Source organism: Lactuca sativa, chromosome 1, assembly GCF_002870075.4.
Source record: "Lactuca sativa cultivar Salinas chromosome 1, Lsat_Salinas_v11, whole genome shotgun sequence".
Taxonomy (NCBI): domain Eukaryota; kingdom Viridiplantae; phylum Streptophyta; class Magnoliopsida; order Asterales; family Asteraceae; genus Lactuca; species Lactuca sativa.
Window position 1 is genome coordinate 20,449,218 of NC_056623.2, and position 21,630 is coordinate 20,470,847.

At 44.4% G+C, this 21,630-nt stretch overlaps 1 protein-coding gene across 1 annotated transcript in view; it reads left to right on the top strand.

The window, feature by feature from the left end:
• The window catches only part of LOC111915680 (uncharacterized), a 31,536-nt gene extending 10,354 nt beyond the window's left edge, over positions 1–21,182 (top strand). The window contains exons 2-4 of the mRNA XM_023911313.2: positions 20,281–20,465; positions 20,550–20,848; positions 21,003–21,182. Coding sequence (XP_023767081.2) covers positions 20,281–20,465; positions 20,550–20,848; positions 21,003–21,182 — 664 coding nt within the window. The remainder of the gene's footprint in view (positions 1–20,280; positions 20,466–20,549; positions 20,849–21,002) is intronic.
• Positions 21,183–21,630: the final 448 nt, after the last annotated feature.

The following is a 21,630-nucleotide window of genomic DNA, read 5'->3' on the forward strand; positions in this document are numbered from 1 at the left end:
AATATGTGTTATGTGTGGTATTTTGGGGAAGTCACTAAGCTTTATGCTTACAGTGTTGGTGTTATTTGTTTTAGGTACTAGTGATGACCGTGGGAAGGCGTCGGCTTGATCAGTACACACACATGGGATTTTTATGTTATGTGATCATGGCTTTCTTTATGTGTCATGGATTGGAGTTTCAAACATTGATGTTTTTATGAAAATTAAATGAATATGTTTTTAAATTATGCAAAAAATTATTTTGAAATTCACGGTGTTACAAGTTGGTATAAGAGCCTTGGTTTGAGGGATTCGAGTACACCTTCGGGCGTATTTGAACTCAAACTGAGAATTTGAGAAGTATTTTCAAAAAGAGTAAAAGATTTTTGGAAGAACGTAGAGCAGAGTTGTGTGTACGATCAGTCCGCGCCCGAACGGTGATTTCCCAAAATACCCTCAGGTTAAGTGATATTGATATTGATATGGTGTATTCTCATGCTAGAGTAGGCTAGGTACTCCTATTAGGACTAGAGTGGCCTGATTTGTGATGCCTGAGCCTAGGAAGAGGTGAGCTGCTATGAGATGATTGACAGTGAGTAGGTAGCAGCGAGGGGCTTATGAGAGATTTGTTAGAGAATGGATTATGCATGGTATAGTACTTGGAATTTGGGATCCGAAGAGGAGGACTTGGGGTGTATTCTGATACGGTGCGGACAGTAGTATTGGGCCCGTACTACTAAAAGCACCGGAGCGGTGTACAACCCAAGTAGGAATCTTTGGAATACCAAGGATCAAGGAGGAATGAGTTGTCGAGTGTGAGTATGCTCGAATGGATTCTAATTTATCGTATGTTGTATTTCAGAGATAGATCATGGTGAGGACACGTCTGATGCCTGAGAGTAGTGGGGCCAGTGATGAGGAGATCCGCCGGATCATCCATGAGGAGGTGGCTACGACCATCAGGGCAGAGATACCAGAGATGTTCGGGACTATTAAGACCACGTTGATTGAGACCTTCGACGAGCATTATGCCGCTCTTTTTGAGGCTACTGTTGCAGCGGCCACCGCAACTATTGCTGTCGCGAGGCCGCGGGGTGGTGATGCGTTGCTGTTCCGAGAGTTCAGCAACACAAAACCACCGGAGTTTGATGGGACCCAGGACCCGGTGGCATCTATGAGATGGATTTCTGACATAGAGGGGTGTTTCTTCACTTGCTCATCTCCTGAGCATTTGACAGTTCGGTTCGCGCTGAACCAGCTTCGCTTGGGAGCGAAGGACTGGTGGAAGTTTATGACAATGCACTTTACGCCTGCTGAGCTTGCGGCAGTGACCTGGGAGAGGTTCACTTCCATGTTCCGAGATGAGTACGTTCCCCAGGTAGAGAGGGAGCGTTTGGCCTAGGAGTTTCTGACTCTCAAGCAGGTACTGAGTCTGTCACGGTGACTACCAGGATGTTCCATGAGAGGGCGATGTTCTGCCCTGAGCACTTGTCCACTGAGCAGGCACGTATGAGCTGATATTTGAGTATCTTGAGGCGAGACATTCGGGAGTTCACGGCGAACTCCTCGTACCGGACATTTGCCGAGCTTCAGGCAAATGCCCGGAAGAGGGAGCTTGAGCTAGAGACTCAGGCCAGGGAGGAGACGGAGTCTCACGGGAGGGATCGGCGACCGGCGCAGCCTCAGCCGGCAACCAAGCGGGCCATGCCCGCTGATCCCAAATCAGGAAGCCAGAAGGGCCGCACTTGTGGGAAGTGCGGCAAGGGTCATGATGGAGTCTGTAGAGCGGGATCTTGCTACAAGTGTGGCAAGGAGGGGCATATGGCCAAGGACTACCCCAAGGGGTTTGCGGTGTGTTTCCACTGCAACCAGACCGGACACCGGAAGGTAGAGTGTCCGCAATTGCGAGGATCATCTCAGGGAGCACCTCCGGGATCTGCCCCTTCCGCCATCAGAGCTACCGAGAGTCGGCCAGTGAAGGCCGAGGCGCCGAGGGCACGAGGGAGAGCTTTTCAGCTGACCACGGAGGAGGTCCGCGCAGCGCCCGATGTCGTGGCTGGTATGTATTCTTTCGTGTATTTATTTTGATGTTGAGATATTATGCTTATATTATGTTATGCGTAGGTACTTTTCTTGTGAATTATGTACCTGCCTTGGTGTTATTTGACTCGGTGCGAGTCGGTCTTTTGTATCTTTGGCTTTTAGTCAGCATATCAGTGTTAGTCGTGAGGCGTTGAGTCGGCCTCTAAGAGTTTCCATAGCTGACGAGAGGGTGATATATGCCACGGAGGTTCTCCGAGGGTGCGTAGTCGATATTTTCGGTGTTGAGTTCCCGATTGATCTGGTTCCTATTGCGATGGGTGATGTCTGTGTCATTGTGGGCATGAACTGGTTGAGCAGATTCGGTGCGGTTATCGATTGCGAGCGACAGCTGGTGACCATACGAGACCCTAGTGGGGGAGTTCTTGCGGTGTACGGCGAGGGTACACGTTCTGGATCAACGTTTTGTTCGGCCGCTAGGGCGAGGCAGTGTCTATAGCAGGGCTGTAAGGGTTTTGTGGCGTATGTGATGGATACGCGGGTGGATTCCGAGAGAGCGAGGTTAGTTCAGGAGGTTCTGGTAGTGCGTGAGTTCCCGGATGTATTTCCTGAGGAGTTGTCGGGTGTGCCTCCTGTGAGGTAAGTGGAGTTCAGTATCGATTTGGTTCCGGGGGCCGAGCCTATCGCTAAGGTGCCTTATCGCCTTGCACCTCCAGAGATGCAAGAGTTATCCTCGCAGCTTCAGGAGCTGCTGGGGAAGGGGTTTATTCAGCCGAGCAGCTCGCCATGGGAAGCGCCTATCCTGTTTGTCAAGAAGAAGGATGGTTCACACCGGATGTGCATAGATTATCGGGAGTTGAACAAGCTGACGGTCAAGAACCGTTACCCGTTGCCGAGGATCGACGATTTGTTCGATCAGTTACAGGGAGCATCTTGGTTCTCCAAGATCGATTTGAGGTCTGGATATCATCAGGTAAGGGTGCGAGATGAGGACATCCAGAAGACAGCGTTCAGGACGCGTTATGGGCATTACGAGTTTGTGGTGATGCCTTTCGGGCTCACCAATGCCCCGTCAGTCTTCATGGATCTCATGAACCGAGTGTGCAGGCCGATGCTGGATCGGTCGGTGATTGTATTTATCGACGACATTTTGGTATATTCGAGATGTAGAGAGCAGCATGAGGAGCATTTGAGGGAGGTTCTCGGAGTTCTGAGATCGGAGAAGCTTTATGACAAATTCTCCAAGTGTGATTTCTAGTTGTGAGAGGTCCAGTTCCTGGGGCATCTCGTTAACCAGAAAGGGATATTGGTCGACCCGGCCAAAGTTGAGGCAGTGATGAGTTGGGAGGTGCCGAGGTCACCCTCCGAGATCAGGAGTTTCTTAGGGTTGTCAGGTTATTATCGGAGATTTATCAAGGATTTCTCTAAGATCGCAGTGCCACTCACCAGGTTGACCCGGAAGGGTGTCGAGCAGCAGGCCTCCTTTGAGACGCTTCTCCAAAGGTTATGTGAAGCCCCGGTGTTAGCCCTCCCGGAAGGGATGGAGGACTTTGTGGTATACTGTGACGCATCGATTTTGGGGTTGGGGGCGGTGCTGATGTTGAGAGGGCATGTGATAGCAGATGCATCGAGGCAGCTGAAGCCTCATGAGACGAGATATCCCACCCATGATCTAGAGTTGGGGGCAGTGGTGTTCGCCCTCAAGATTTGGCATCACTACCTGTATGGGGTTCGGTGTACGATATACACGGACCATAAGAGTTTGAAGTATTTGATGGATCAGCCCAACCTAAATATGCGACAAAGAAGGTGGTTGGATGTGGTCAAGGATTATGATTGTGAGATCCTGTACCACCCAGGGAAGGATAATGTTGTAGCCGATGCACTGAGCCGCAGGGCGGAGAGCACCCCGCTGCGGGATGTATGTTTGAGATTGACCGTGATAGCTCCAGTGTTGGACGCCATTCGTGGGGCACAAGCCGAGGCTGTGCAACCTGAGATGCAGAAGAAGGAGCGAGTAGTTGGATTGATTTCAGAGTTCGTTACCGATGGTCGGGGGCTTATGACATTTCAGGGGCGTATCTGGGTGCCGTTTGTGGGAGGAACGCGTACCATTTTGATGGAAGAGGCTCATCGGTCGAAATTTTCGATCCATCCTGGGGCCACTAAGATGTATTTGGACCTGAGGAAAGAGTATTGGTGGCCCTGTATGAAGAGGCATGTTGCGTGGTTTGTTGAGAGGTGCTTGACCTGCCGTAGGGTTAAGGCCGAGCACCAGAGGCCGCATGGTAAGTTGCAGCCGTTGGAGGTTCCCAAATGGAAGTGGGAACAGATCACCATGGATTTTACCACCGAATTGCGAAGGACTACCGGGGGAGTTGATGCAATTTGGGTGATTGTGGACAGGTTGACGAAGAGCACTCACTTTCTCGCTATCAGCGAGAGTTCTTCAGCAGAGAAATTGGCAGAGGTGTAAATGAGGGAAGTGGTATCTTGGCATGGTGTGCCGATCTCGATTGTTTCAGACCATGATGTGCGTTTCACTTCCAGATTCTGGAAGAAGTTTCATGAGGAGTTGGGTACTAGGCTGCATTTTAGTACCGCATATCACCCCCAGACAGACGGACACAGTGAGCGGACGATTCAGACGCTCGAGGACATGCTCCGGGCATGTGTGTTGGATTTCGGGGGAAGTTGGGATACGTATTTGCCCTTGGCGGAGTTTTCCTACAACAACAGCCATCATTCGAGCATTGGTATGCCGCCCTTTGAGCTGTTGTATGGGAGGAGGTGTCGGACCCCCATTTGTTGGGGAGAGGATGGACAGCGTGTGATGGGCAATACATAGCTCATGCTTCAGACGACATAGCAGATCCAGCAGGTCAGACAGAGGTTGTTGACCGCTCAGAGTCGTCAGAAGAGTTATGCAGACAGACGTCGGTCCGAGCTTGAGTTTCAGGTCGCCGACCTTGTACTCCTGAAGGTCTCTCCTTGGAAAGGAGTGATTCGATTCACGAAGAGGGGCAAGTTGGGGCCCCGTTATATTGGTCCATTCCGAGTGATCGCGAGGGTAGGCCGGGTAGCCTATCGTTTGGATTTTCCAGCAGAGTTGGGGCAGATTCACGACACTTTCCATGTGTCGCAACTGCGGAAGTGTATAGCCGATGAGTCGGCAGTGGATCGATTAGAGGATATTCAGGTGGATGCGAGCCTGAATTATGCTGAGAGACTAGTGGCAATCAGAGATCGGAAAATCAAGGTTCTGAGGAACAAGGAAGTACCCTTGGTTTTGGTTCAGTGGCAGCATCGGAAGGGGTCTGAGATGACTTGGGAGCTGGAGCGTGAGATGCGTGAGCAGCATCCGGAGTTATTTGTAGAGCAAGACTTCGAGGGCGAAGTCTAGTTCTGGTGAGGGAGAATTGTAACAGCCCGAATTTCCAGGTATTAGTTATTCTTATAATTTTAGGAGATTTGTGAGGAGACTCAGCGAGTTGGAGCTCAAACTCGCCGAGTAGGATCGCAGTTTTGGACGCGGGTTCGCGCCTGGACTCGGCAAGTCCATGCTATTTAATGAAACCCTAATTCCCCGGGTTTGGAGCCTATTTAAGGGTACTTATAGCCTCCCATTGCGGCTACCAGTCCCTTGAGAGAACCCTAAGAGAGCTAATTCATTTTGGGAGAGAAGAAGTCACTTTTGGGCCTTTTTATTCCTTGTTTAGCAAGAAGAAGGTGGGAAGAGCAAGGAGGAGGTGAGATTCTAGCAGATCCAGAGTCCAGAGGCTTCAGTTTGAGGTAATGGTTCGAATCTCCTTCAGTTATAGGGTTGATCTTTAGAGTTAGGGTTTTATAACCCCTTTGGAGAGTGATTATGTCAAGCAAATAGTCCCTCTTCGAGTTTGTGCCTTGGATCTGTACTCAAAGAGGTCTAGAGACCTTAAACCTTGGGGCTTTTTGGGTTATTATGGACTTATTAGACCTAGGTGGTCATTTATGGGACCAAATCATCTTTTGATGCCTTGTGGGGGTTATACAAGCATCAAGTTCCAAACTTTACGTGACATTCATGCTTGGGGAGGCTAGATCTATGGTTTGAGAAAGCAGATCTGACCTTAGAAGGTCAATAGAGTTTGTGCATGGCATGAAATCGCCGAGTTGTTCTTGAGACTTGGCGAGTAGGGTCGGGGTTTCACGTAAAGTGTCCAGCGAGTGGACTCGCCGAGTTGGGGGATGACCCAGTGAGTCAGGGAGAGTCATTAGGGGGCTGAGTCAAGCCTGAACTCGCCGAGTTGTTCATGAGACTCGACGAGTTGAGTCGTGGTGGCCCCGCGATTCATGCCAGGTGGAACTCGTCGAGTTAGGGAAGTACTCGACATGTTAAGAGAGGATCCAAGGGAGTCAGTGAACACGTATAGACTCACCGAGTCGCTCTAGTGCACTCGCCGAGTCCGGTCAAAGTTAACCGTTGACCGTTGACCGTTGACCAGTGTTGACTTGATAGGAGTAGTCAACCTTAGTTGTGAAAGTGTTAATTAGAGATATATTGTGTTATAGGAGGATTATAGCTAGGGGGATCGAGCGCGAGTGATTTCCGGGATTTGTGAGTTATCGAGATACGCGAGGTGAGTCTTCTCACTATACTTTACCTTGAGTAGGTAATCAGAGTTATGTGACAGAGTATTTGTATGCTATATGTATGTTATGTGTTGTACTGCATTATTTCTATGTGATTTATGTTGTGCATGTTTATAGAGTTGGAACCGGAAGGTTCACAGAGTTAGAACCAGAGGGTTCACAGAGTAGGGTCCACGGACCCACAGAGTTATAGCCTCGAGTGGATAATATGTGTTATGTGTGGTATTTTGGGGAACTCACTAAGCTTTGTGCTTACAGTGTTGGTGTTATTTGTTTCAGGTACTAGTGATGACCGTGGGAAGGCGCCGGCTTGATCGGTACACACACATGAGATTTTTATGTTATGTGATCTTGGGATTCTTTATATGTCATGGATTGGAGTTTCAAACATTGATGTTTTTATGAAAATTAAATGAATATGTTTTAATATTATGCGAAAAATTATTTTGAAATTCACGGTGTTACACAAGGCCCAATCCATACGCCTAAAATCAATTAGGGATCAAAGCCCAACACATTGCCTAATTTTCCAAATTAGGTCTGGGCCTATACATGGTCTTATTCTGAGGCCCAAATTGTGGCCCATCTATGGCTCAATTTTCCAAATTGGGCCCAAACCCCTTAAATGGACCTTACCCTAGGCCCATTAAACCATTCTAGACCATTTGCTTGATCTTGGATGGCCCATTAATAATCCAATCATCCATACCTAACAGAAAGCCCAATAATGAACCCAACTGAAATTAGGGTTTCACATAAAATGACGACTAGGGTTAAGTTTCCTACTTAACCCATTAAGGACTTAATCTTCTGAGGACTTAATCCATTAAGTCCACTGTCGCTTAGATTAATTTTGCTAATGATTATTATTTACTATCTCCAGTTATTCAATAATTCCCGTGTGTCCCGATTACTTTCCCAAAATTAGGGTTTTGATTAGGGTTTTCCAAACCCTAATTAGGGTTTCCAACCTAAATACTAATCTACTAATTACTTTGTTGGGCTTTTAGGTCAATTAGGGCTTCATTGGGCCTATTAGGCCCATTAGAATATTATTAAGCCCATTATGGTTTTCCTTAGGCCCATTGGGCTACATTGGGCTAATTAGGGTTTCAAGCATCCCCAATCGAGTCAACTTACAAGACAAGCACACCACCACCCGACACGATGGCCGGTGGCGGGAGAAGGCGGCAGCCACCACCCTAAGGTGGTGGTTCTCAATTTATTTCCATTAATTCATTTTTACAATTACAATGAAAATACCAAAAGCAACACACACACACACACACACTAACTAACACACACAACCACCCTTGTGGTGACCGGTGATGGTATACATGCGGCAGAAAAGCTAAAACCGACAGCAAGCACCATGGTTGGCTGCCATGGTGGTGCACTTACTTTCCAGCGACACAAACCTCCCGAGCACACACATCACACATCAACAGTGGAAAAACATAACCACATACACATGCTCCGGTTGCAAAAAGAACCCAGCCACCCTCTTGGTGGCGTACAACGACCGGCGGCGACGACAACACATACCATTATCGATGGCAGTATCGGATGGAGCTCGAAGGCGTCATAGAAGCGGCTAATGGCAGCAGTGGACCGTTGACGACGCAACATGAATGAGGGAGGCACACGAAAACACCTTCACAACTTGGTTACGCCTCCAACGACCACGCCGTGCAGACTCTCATCACCGAGGCAGTAGACGGCGGTCTTGACGTTGTCAAAAGGCAGCAGTAGCAGCGGACGTTGTGGCAGTGGTTACAGCTTCCATTGGCGGTTGGGATGACTTTGAATTGCGAGGCAGCGGGTGGAGGAGGCAACGTATCGTGGCAGCTACTGTAGAAGAAGAAGGAAAAGAAGGGCGGTGGAGACTTGGTGTTCGTATGGTGGCCATTCGCTGATCGGAAAATGGGATAGTGGTGTCGTCGATGAGGGGGCATAATGATGGAAGGATGCGGCTGTGAAGTGGGCAATTAAGGTTAGGGTTTGTTCACTAAATACCCGGCATCCTTAAGCATTTATCCATAATGTCACAAACAGCCCCTCCCTTCACATTCCTTTTCAATTTCAGCCCACAATTTACCCTTTTCACCCCTGCCAACTAAATACATTACAAACCAAATCCGAGATTTACAATACAACCCCCATCTCCCAAAATCTTTAGCAAAACTAATACTGAACTTACAAAACCGCCCCTTGCTTAACAAATTCTTTTTAATTAAGGTCTCGAATTTACCCCTTAAGCCCTCAACTTCTAGATTTATGACAATTAGCCCCTCGAGACCATCCTTCGATATATAATTATTTATTTTTGGGTTATTACTCGCTCATTAATTTATTTATTAGTAAATAAATAGGGTGTTACAACTCTCCCCCAACTTAAATCAGATTTTGTCCTCGAAATCATTTTACCTTTTCTTATGCGCCCACCACTCTAGCATCATAGTCGTCATCCTGGGCACACCCTAGCCCTCATAGGGTAGCCGTGACCAATCTGCACAAAGTCCTAAAATCCGTAGATGAACGAATCTTTTGCAACAAAATCACATCTACCCGGTCTGAAATCTGTTATCTTGAGATGGTCTGATTTTCTGAAAAACCACCCATACTGAGTCATTATCATTGGATATAGTCCGTTTATCCCTCAACTGACTACTTAACTTCTGATATCTCGAGGTTCCTACCATAAAACAGGATCAAAGACCCAAATATCCTTGCATATCACTTATACTTGGCCAAGGTTCAGCTAATCCCGCCGTGAGTGACTTGTCACTTCCTAATAAACCAACCATCCAGCGCGTACCTGCAACCTAAACACAGATACTAACACTATCGAAACGCTGAAACTGCCTGGACACTAAACTGCCTGAAGCAGTATGCTGCAACATAGCTGCTTTCCAAAATCTATCAAGACCTTCCTTGTTTCAATTCATCCTTCAGTCATCTAGAATACCGGGTTTCCGCCTGGTCGCTGAGCTAAAAGGGCTCTCACCTAGTCATCTCACACGACTCCTGAACAGAATCCTTCCCTGGAACTAGTTTCCACTAGTTGTCATACCACTATAGCTCTAACCACCTCCCGATCCACCCGATCGGATCCATACGACGAATCCTGACATCACGAAATATAGGCTAAAAGTGATTGCTACCTAACCGATGGTAGCTTTATATCACAAGCAATCTTGTACGGTCCATTGCTTCCCTGATCGCATAACTGTAGTGGAACTCCTACAATCATATCACCGTCTCAACCTAATATAATCCATCTGGGTAATTTCGAAATCCAATCCGTGAATTTCCATATCCTTACTGCTATACTCGAACCGGTGGATACCACCATTCCCTCCGCGTCCTAACCACACGCTCATGCTATCTACCAACCAAGTGAAGGTTACGACTACACCCACAAACATACAACACTTCCTATGCTAACTGACCACTAGTGAATGCTACGGCTACCCCCGTAGTCTAACAACACTTTCCATACTAACTGAACACTAGTGAATGCTACGGCTACCCTCGTAGTCTTACAACACTTTCCATACCGGGTTGAACACGCACTCGACCTAACACACCACTAAACTTGAGTCCTAACCGGAACTCTAACCTGGTTCCCGCAACCTGCTATCACGACCCTACTACATCACGGTCTCTATCTTGACCGAATCGACCAGAATACCCTTCCGGTTGACAAGGTGCCCGAGAGATTGCACCTCGCGCAACCAGAACTCACATTTTGAGAACTTTACAAAAGTCTCTCCCCCACTTAGATTCGACTAAAACTTCACGGCTCGTGCTGATTTAAGGATTCCTAGTTCTTCTCACTTTTTTTATATCCCACTAATGACTAGCTGTGCTTACCAATGCTAACGATCAATCATCTGTTACACCTTGAAGTCGCCCATCCTCGAAACTCTTGATGAATACTCTAAAAATCTGGTCCATTCAGACACATCAATCCACTACTCATGCTGACCAGTGGAGGCCTTAACTTCCACTCTGGCCGATGAATTCTCTTCCCCACTTACAATCTTGAAACACCATTGAATTCTAACTTCACTGGAGAACTATTGTAAAGCCCGTAGATCCGGGCTAGTCAATTGAGAGACGATAAGCATCAAATATAACTTTTTGATGGAAGATTATTTAGAAGGATTAATCTTAACTAAGTTATAGTATATGTTACAAGGATTCCGTACATATAAAGAACTCCGAAATCCGAGTTATAACGAAGAATTTATGACTTATCGAAGTTTCGCGAAAGAACCGACACGACACAACGCGACGTAAATAGTGAATTTACGTTTGAGCGATATTTAGCCAAAATAATCTAAATGAGAATTGAAGATCTCATCGATAATAGTGCAATGACAGAAAGACATACGAAAACGGACATCAGACGAAGGAGTTATGAGTTTATAGCGGAGTTTTCCTGTCCCGGCCTACTAAAAATAATATATAAGTAATATATTGTTATATGTTAAAAATAAAGTCAAAATTATCCAACGGAGTCTAAACGAGAGTTGTAGATCATAATCTCACCTACGCGTCGATATAAAGAACGTTGAAAATAGAGTTCGTATGCCAAAGTTATGAATTTCTGAAGTTCGGGGCGTGAACCCCAAAGCTATGTCAGAGACCACGACGTGGCAACAGTGGCCACGACGTGGCAGGAATTCTGACGCATTCTGAAACCTGACATAGCAAGTGGACGATGACGCATGCAGTGATGACCAAGCCCACGATGTGGAAAAAGGTTCCACGACGTGGCAAGGGCCAATTTTTCCCTATAAATAGATTTGAAGGGCCAGCCGCGTTTGGTTGCTCATTCTCTCCCTCTCACCTATATTGCCTCGATTTACATGCAAAGAAGTACCCCCGAAGCCCCGGTATCATCCCGAGACCCGAAGCGAGTCCCAAAGCCCAAAGATCCTGAGAAGTGAAATTCCCGAGCCGAAGCTCTGCCCGCGAGGAGCCCGATTTTTGTGAAGATCTTCATGATCTACCGAAGAATACTACTCTTAGAGCCGTAGTGCTATCCGATCATCTTCTGATCAAGTGAGTGTATAGTCACTTTCATCTTACACATAAATATGAAGTATTTTATAAAGTACATGCTATGTGTATATATTGTTGTTTATATGTGTGAGTGTGTGGTTATTTTCTTCTAACATAATGATATTAAGTATTTGCTATGAAATACATGTTATGTGTTTATATATTGTTGTTTATTTGATATGAGTGTGGAATGGATGTTTTATATAGGTGTTAAATGAGTTAATATGTATATGTGTAACATCCCGGAATACCAAGAGTAGAGTTGCAGGGCTAAAAGTGTAAGTGTAAGAGGGCAACTCGGTGAGTCCACGAGTGGACTCGGCGAGTAGGGTCGAGGCTCTAGTCGCGTGTTAAGTGACCAACTCGGCGAGTAGCATGAGTAGACTCGGCGAGTTGGTGCTGAGTGGAGAAAACCCTAATTTCAGAGGTTGAGCCCTATATAAAGAACATAACACTTCTTCTCCAGCCTCTTTACCTTCCTTTTGAGTTCCAGAAACCCTAAAGTCGTGTGAGCCTTCCTTGGTGAGAGATTAGAGCCTTGGAGGAGGTAATCTTGGAAGGAAATTGAAGAGCAAGAAGAGTGGAGCAAGGGGCTTTGCAGAGAATTGGTTCATTCATCAGTGGGAGCCTTCATTTGACGTAATACTCTTCTGTTTTGGCCTTTGTGCATCTAGATCTATCTTTTGTGGGGGGGGGGGGGGGGTTGGGGCATAAATGAGGTCCATCTCAAGTTTGGTGTAAGATCTGAGGTTGCTACCTCAGATCTAGGTTGTTAATGATCCAGAAAGCCATAAAGTCCATGCTCAAGAGTTGTTGGTGAAGTTCTTTTGTCTCAAACCCTAGCCCTAGAGTGTAAAATGCCTAGATCTCCTTGATCCACGTAAAGTTTGCCACTTTACGTGATGGATGGCTTGTAAAAGGGTAGATCTATGGTTTAGAGCTTCTACATGGCTTGGAAAGCCTCTGTATGGTTTCAGATCTAGAGGTACTCGGCGAGTCACAAGGGTGTACTCGGCGAGTTGCTTGAAGATAGGCTGGAACTCGGCGAGTTGGATGAATATGGTCAGGAACTCGGCGAGTTGGAAGAACAAATCGGCGAGTTGGTGGCAGATAGCCTTGGACTCGGCGAGTCTGGTCGTGAGATCTTAACCTTTCTTTTGGTTGAGCTGGGAATCGGTGAGTCAAGGGATGACACGGTGAGTCGAGTGTGAAAGGACTCAGAGTTGTTGGACTCGGCGAGTCTCGGGGTGACTCGGCGAGTTGAGTTGCGGATTGGGGAAGTCCTGTGCTTGGGGACTCGGCGAGTCATCGGGTTGACTCGGCAAGTAGAGACAGTCAGGGGTTGACTTTGACTTTGACCAAGGGTTGACCAGTTGGTTTCCAGGGGAATTTTGGTAATTGTTAGCTTTTGTTTTGAGTTCAGAGTTTTGGTTTTGGCCAGTGTTGGAGATCGTATCAGTGGTCGGAGCAGCTTGGGTTTATCTGTTCAGTCGGCAGTTGTGAGGTGAGTTATCCTCACTATATCAACAGGGTCTATGGCACCAAGGCCGACCCTTTATCGGATTGTGATCCGGGTATCGTTGTTATGTTATTGCTTTGCTATGTTGCATCCTGGTAGTTAGGATGGTATATGTTAGAGACCTGGTTAGGGTCGGAATCCTGGTACATAGGATGATGCTATGCTAGTGACCGGTTAGGTTGGTATCCTGGTTAGGATGATGTTATGCTATATGATCTGTTAGATCAGTTTGATTGGATGTGATATGTTATATGATTGAATGTTTATGTGCACATGGTTGTTGGACTGGGGTGGGTTGAGGCGGGACCTGCTTTGTGCTGTAGGCCAACATACCCAGGGCGGACCGGTTATCCCGAAGGCCCAACGAGCGGTCCGGATAGGCTGTAGGCCCCAAGATGGTGGACCAGACGTGCCGAGGCTCGGAGAGTGGACTAGGCTGACTGAAGGCCCAGTGCGGGCGGACCAGTCATACTGTAGACTCAGAGAGTGGACCAGGTGGATTGAAGGCCCGGTGCGGGCGGACCAATCACACTGTAGACTCGATGTATGTGGTTAGACTCGGAGGGTGGACCAGGTGGACTGATGGCCGGTGCGGCGGACCAGTCACACAGTAGACCCGAAGTGCATGGCTGTTCTGTGTTCTGTTATGATATGGCATGTTATGCGTGTATGGTATATGTGGTTGGTATTTTGGGGATATATCACTAAGCTTTCGGGCTTATAGTTGTGGTTTAATGTTTTTCAGGTTCTTCAAGAGACCGTGGCAAGGCAAAGGCGTGATCGTACCGCTCCTCATGATTGTGTTTTGTGATGTGATTCTGGAAATACTCTGAAATAATTGTATTGAAAACCTTTTTGCAATAATTTTATGAAATCGGGTTGTTTTTGAAAAGTTTAAATTGGTTGGAATTTTATGGTCATTACAATATGTATTTTATATCTACAAATATGTTGGGTAGAACATGGGTAGATGAATTCGATGATGTGTGATGATAATTAGGTGATGAGAAATAAGTGATGATAATTAGGTGATGAGAAATAGGTGATGATAATTAGGTGATGAGAGATAGGTGATGATAGAAAGGTGATGATAACTAGGTGATGATAGATAGGTGATGATAAATAGGTGATATGAGATGAGAGGAGATACCATAACCTTGACCGGCGATGTGGCAATTTGGCGATGTAGTTATCTACCAGAGTAAAGATGGCGACCACAGACTATTATAGATGAACCCGTGGAAACACCAGCATGCTCATAACCTGTAGGTGATGAATTACGAGTTCAGGCGATGTTGTAACTACGTATTCATGCGATGATACTCTAACCCTTACAATGAATTACGAGTCCAGGCGATGTTGTGACTACGTATTCATGCGATGATAGCCTAACCCTTACAATGAATTACGAGTCCAGGCGATGTTGTGACTACGTATTCATGTGATGATAGCCTAACCCTTACAATGAATTACGAGTCCAGGCGATGTTGTGACTACGTATTCATGCGATGATAGCCTAACCCTTACTATGAGTTACGAGTCCATGCGATGTTGTGACTGTGTATTCATGCTTTAGGAACGAATATATATATATATATATATATATATATATATATATATATATATATATATATATATATATATATATATATATATATATAAAGGAAATGCGATGTAAGGAGATGAGATGTAAATACGATGTAGGAGTTGACCCTTAGGATAATTCCTTATGGAAGGTACTTAAGAAATAAATGGAGATAACCGGGATGGGTAATTGGGTTGATTGTTTGATGATTGAATATAATAATTGTATTATTGTGGGTTGAAAACCCTATATGCTCACCAGGCTCCCAAGCCTGACCCACTTAGTTTTCTTTGCATTACAAGTAATGGCACAAGGGTATAAGTTGGTGGACTTGACGAGAGATTTTGGATTATGGATCAGTAGTTATAAATAACTGTTGTAAGGTCTATTTTATATTGTTTATGCTTTTGGTCTGTATCGGAACATGACATCCCGAAGTTTTATTATTTAATGAAAATACTTTCTCTTTGAGAAATGTTTTGAATAATGGTTATCATATTTTGTTTTTGGGACAATTTCCGCAACTATTTTCCTTAAAAAGGATTACTCTGATTTTAGAACAAAGCATAAACAAATCGGTCTTTTTTGGCCGCGAAATTGGGGATGTCACAACTATCGCTCTAATCCTGACCCAATATTCTCTGAATGATCCTACTGCATGGATCCCGACAAAGATCCGGGATGAGAATGATATACGCGGAGCCCATTTCATAAAATACATCCCTCTGTAGGTTCATCAAGGAATTCTCGGCATGCAGAATGGCATTTTACAATCCTTGATAAACCCAAGCAATAATAGAGAACCGACTCGAGGTCTAACTTATCCCATCCCACTGATAACTCTGAAGCGATACATATCCCCAATATCCACTTGAAGTGGCAGCAGATGACATACCTACGAACATTTGACGAAATCCTGATCCTTATGACAGGAACCAACCATACAATCTTATTTCCCAAAGAACTCAAAGAATCCACAGACCTTGGGTTTCAAATGAACCCCTTGTTTCCCCGTGACAAATCTGGCCCAAAGGCCCGAGACGAATACCATGAGCTCCAAAATTCCTTGCTTGTCTGAATGGAATACCACCGTGGTCCATTCCCATAACTCCGCAAGTAATATCCGATGAGATGAACTCTTGCGATCGTATTGACTGGCCCAGGATTTGCTCCCGAGCCGGTACCAGAATCTGAATCTTACTCTTGGGTGCTTAACACCATACTGAACTGGCATTCCAAGGATTCGATTATACCCAGGAATCCTTACCACCTTTTGCTGACATGACAAACCCTGCCACACCTGTAGCAGCCTAAACCCTTGGAGTGACAAACTCCCTTGTGCACTCTCTCGAACGTGCTGCACTGACTACGACCCTGCTAGCTTTTCACCTGGTGGTCAAAATCATGGGTCTCTTCCTGGGACCCCTTTACTATACGCACCTAGCACGAACCCCTATTCTCAAGGTGTTCTAAATCGATATCGCATCTACAACTTCTTGTAAATCATATCCTTCAGGGTTTAACACCCTACCACGCTCACTAGCTCATTTGCCAATGGCTAAACTACAACAACTAGAACATCCTCTGTTCCCAACCTGGTCACAAACTCTTCCCCAAAGCTTCTCAGACTCTCCAAGACTCTCACCGATTCGAGTATGGATCCTGCGCTTTCAGTAGTACGGGCCCAATACTACCTTCCACACCTATACATACTTTCCTCAGCAATCCTCCCGGATCCTCCAAGTCACTTCCTCAACTGGTATACCCAAGTCTCACTAAACCTCACTACTAACCCACTGAATCATATCCTAGGCTTCCCTAGGTTTCCCAACTCATCCAGACCTCAGCTGCTAAAGGATTTTCCACTAATGTCAACTAGCTACCTCGTGAATATAGCCATTCACGATTTAGCATATTCACTTCGTAGCTAGCTCACATTACCAAGAGTCCCTTGAAGCACAAAGAAAGTAGCATTCAGACAATAGGAATTCTAACCCACATATTCCAATCAAATTAATTTCTCCTCCTACCAGGAATCTATACTAGCATGCAACTCCAAAGGTTCATACAATCAGGCCTAACCTAAATAGGTCATCCTATCACTGACTGATCAATACTATCATGTAATTCAGCAAGCACATACAACAGGCACGTAAGGCATCTTCCTAGATCCGTAGCCCTAGTCTAGCATGTAGTTCTCATAATCATATCATATAATAACACAACATGTATGGGTATCTTGGGGAAAACTTACTTGAGCTCGGCTGATTGCGTGCATCACACACCTTGTTCTTTTCAAAGTTCTTTTATCCTTCCAAATTCCTTTCAACACTTTTTATAAAAATGATTTTCTTTTGAAAATTTTCATACCAAGCCCTCAGTTTAAGTCCAGATACACCCGAGAGTGTTCCCGAATCCCTCAAACTAAGGCTCTGATATCAACTTTTAACGTCCCCAAATTCAAGGCCAAAAATTTCATTTTTATTTAAGTTATTGCATAAACCGATCAATATAAAAACTTTCATAATAATATCTCATATCAAAAACCAAAGTGTCATTAATCAAACAGAGTATCATAAAACCATATCAGAGTGTAATCACAAGGATCCAGTGTGCAGAAAACATAGTGTGATGCGCTGCGACTAAGCCGACTCCTTTCCTTTGAAACAATGTACCTGAAACACATAACACATAACACGGTAAGCATGCATGCTTAGTGAGTTTCACAAAATATCACATATACATATCAGCAACTCAAGGCTATAGCTCTGTAAGAACTTCCGGTCTATGTGTCTTAGTGGGACCTTCCGGTCCCACAACTCTGGTAGACCTTCCGGCCTCAACTCTAATTGCCTTCCGGCCTGAACTCTAATTTCCTTCCGGCCATAACTCTGTTGACCTTCCGGTCCCAAATCATATAGCATATACATATCACGTAAGTCACATAGCTCATACAAATATATAAGACCTTTCGGTCACATATCACATAAGGTTTCATAACTCATTCATACACACAAGACCTTCCAGTCGCACCTAATTACCATTCCAGGGAAGGTATACTGAGAAGACTCACCTGACACTGCTGAAGTCCCGCAGACTCAATCCCACACTGGTGAGGTCCTGCTGACTCAACCCCAGCTGTTGGATGACAGATTCCCGATCTGTCAATTATCAAAACATCACCCAATTAATAATTTGGTCCCACTACATAACCATAAGTGTCTACTTTGGATAATTACTATATTACCCCAGTTTTGGCTTTATTTAAGCCCCAGGCCCAATCCATACGCCTAAAGTCAATTAGGAATCAAAGCACAACAAATGGCCCAATTTTCCAAATTAGGCCTGGCCTATACATGGTCTTATTCTGAGGCCCAAACTGTGGCCCATCTATGGCCCAATTTTCCAAATTGGGCCCAAACCCCTTACATGGACCTTACCCTAGGCCCATTAAACCATTCTAGACCATTTGATTGATCTTTCATGGCCCATTAATCCAATCATCCATACCCAGCAGAAAGCCCAATAATGAACCCAACTGAAATTATGCTTTCACATAAAATGACGACTAGGGTTAAGTTTCGTACTTAACCCATTAAGCACTTAATCTTCTGAGGACTTAATCCATTAAATCCATTGTCGCTTAGATTAATCTTGCCAATTATTATTATTTACTATCTCGAGTTATTAAATAATTCCCGCGTGTCCCGATTACTTTCCCAAAATTAGGGTTTTGATTGCATTAGGGTTTCCAACCCAAATACTAATCTACTAATTACTTTGTTGGGCTTTTAGGTCAATTAGGGCTTCATTGGGCCTATTAGGCCCATTAGAATATTATTAAGCCCATTAGGGTTTTCCTTAGGCCCATTAGCCTACATTGGGCCAATTAGGGTTTCAAGCATCCCCAATCAAGTCAACTCACAAGACAAGCACACCGCCACCTGACACGGCGGCCGAAGGCGGCAGCCACCACCCTAAGGTGGTTGTTCTTAATTTATTTCCATTAATTCATTTTTACAATTACAATGAAAATTCCAAAAGCAACACACACTAACTAACACACACACACACACAGCCACCCTTGTGGTGGCCGGTGGTGGTACACATGGCCTCAGAGAAGCTAAAACCGGCGGCAACCACCATGGTTGGCTGCCATGGTGGTGCACTTGCTTTCCGGCGACACAAACCTCCCGAGCACACACATCACACATCAGCAGTGGAAAAATACAACCACATACACATGCTCCAGTTGCAAAAAGAACCCAGCCACCCTATTTGTGGTGTACAGTGACCGGCGGCGACGGAAACACATACCATTATCGATGGCAGTATCGGATGGAGCTCGAAGGCGTCATAGAAGCGGCTAACGACAGCAGTAGACCGTTGACGACACAACAGGAACGAGGGAGGCAGCGACAACACCTTCACAACTCGGTTACGCCTCCAACGACCACGCCGTGAATACTCTCATCACTGAGGCAATAGATGGCAGTCTTGATGTCGTCAAAAGGCAGCAGTAGTAGCGCACGTCGTGCCGGTGGTTACAACTTCCATTGGTGATTGGGTGACTCCGACTTGCGAGGCAGCGGGTGGAGGAGGCAACATCTCGTGGCAGCGACTGTAGAAGAAGAAAGAGAAGAAGGGCGGTGGAGACTTGGTGTTCATATGGTGGCCATTCACTGATCAGAAAATGGGATGGTGGTGGCGTCGATGAGTGGGCATAAGGATGGAAGGATGCGGCTATGAAGTGGGCAATTAGGGTTAAGGTTTGTTCACTAAATACCCGACACCCTTAAGCATTTATCCATAATGTCACAAACAGCCCTCCCTTCACATTCCTTTTCAATTTCAGCCCACAATTTACCCTTTTCACCCCTGCCAACTAAATACATTACAAACCAAATCCGAGATTTTCAATACAACCCCCATCTCCCCAAATCTTTAGCAAAACTATTCCAAAACTTACAAAACCGCCCCTTGCTTGACAAATTCTTTTTAATTAAGGTCTCGAATTTACCCCTTAAGCCCTCAACTTCTAGATTTATGACAATTAGCCCCTCGAGTCCATCCTTCGATATATAATTATTTATTTTTGGGTTACTACTCGCTCTTTAATTTATTTATTATTAAATAAATAAATAGGGTGTTACAATATATATATATATATATATATATATATATATATATATATATATATATATATATATATATATATATATATATATGAAGCTATTGATCGGGAAAAAGAACAAATAAAAGTGAACTTCCATGGTGTCGAGTCAAGATATAAATCTATTTGGGACAAGATTGATCTTAGGTGGAATATGTAACTTCATAGGCCACTTCATGCCGCGGTATATTTTCTTAATCCTAGGTATATATTTTTATTATTTCACTAACATTTATTATATATGACTAAACACATACATTCTTTTATTTTATAAACTAGTCTTCATTTCGAGGAGAACTTTAATGCTGATAAAGAAGTCAAATGCGGATTGTATGATGTCATTGAAAGGATGTATGATAGGCCAACAATGGTGACAATTCATGAACAACTTGTAAAGTTCAATGAGAGCATCAGGATGTTTGGGATATCCGCAGCCGTGTTAAGGAGGAAGAAAATGCAACCTGGTTACTTCTAGGAAAAGTATAACCTACTAAAATATATAATAATTACATTATTATTTATTACTCATTTGTTCTATTAAATTGTAGCTAAATGGTGGTCAAGTTATGGAGATGAGTGCCCGAAACTTCAACATCTTGCTATTCGTGTCTTGAGCCTCACATGTAGTGCCACCGGATGTGAGAGAAACTGGAGCACTTTTGACCATATACACTCCAAGAAGAGGAATCGTTTGGAGCAACAAAGGTTGAATGCATTGGTGTTTGTAAAATATAACATCAACCTTGATACACGACTTCAAAAGAGAAAAGAAAGAGGGGAGACTTATGATCCAATATGTTTGTCGGACATGGAGTCGGATGATGAATGGATTACTGAAAAGGAGGATGTATGTCTCCCGAAGATATCACATGGATGGATGTTCATGAATGCCTTAAAGAGGATGAAGGAACTACTACTAATAAAAGGATGAGAGGTAAATTATACAAAATGGATGATTACATATTATAATATTAATAAGTATCAAGTTTCATAAATTCAAGCTTTATTTATTTGTAGGACCAAGGAACCTAAACAAAGTGTCTAATGTTAAAGACAAAGCTAAAAGCCAACTTGTTGACTTAGATGACGAGGATGAGGAGGAGGGAGATCATATTGGTTTCCATGAGACAACGGTGGTTGAAGATGAAGATGAAGATGACCACTTTATCCCTGAAGTTTAGTTTTACGATTTAAACATACCAAGTCTTTTTTTTCATTTGCTTTGTTACTAAATCACTAGTTTTTTTTGATACTTTATGGCATGTATGACCCTAACTAGTGAATTTGTAACATATTAGTAAATGTGCTTTAATATCCGACTTATATTTTATTGACACATGATGTTATATATAATTTTTTGTATATAATTTTTAGTGTCATGACTCTTACGAGTCGAGTCATGAGTAGAGTCACGAGTTAAAATTTAGGATTTTGAGTCACGATTCGAGTCACGAGTTATCAACTATGCCTGCCACAATAAGCTGATTTTTAAAAATTCCTATCCAAACACTTTAACTTAGCTTATTGTGGTGGGAATAAGCAATAAGCAATAAGCACCCTCTTTTTTCCTTATCCAAACACCCTCTAAATAATAGACTATGACTTAAGTCCAAAAATGTTCTCGGAATT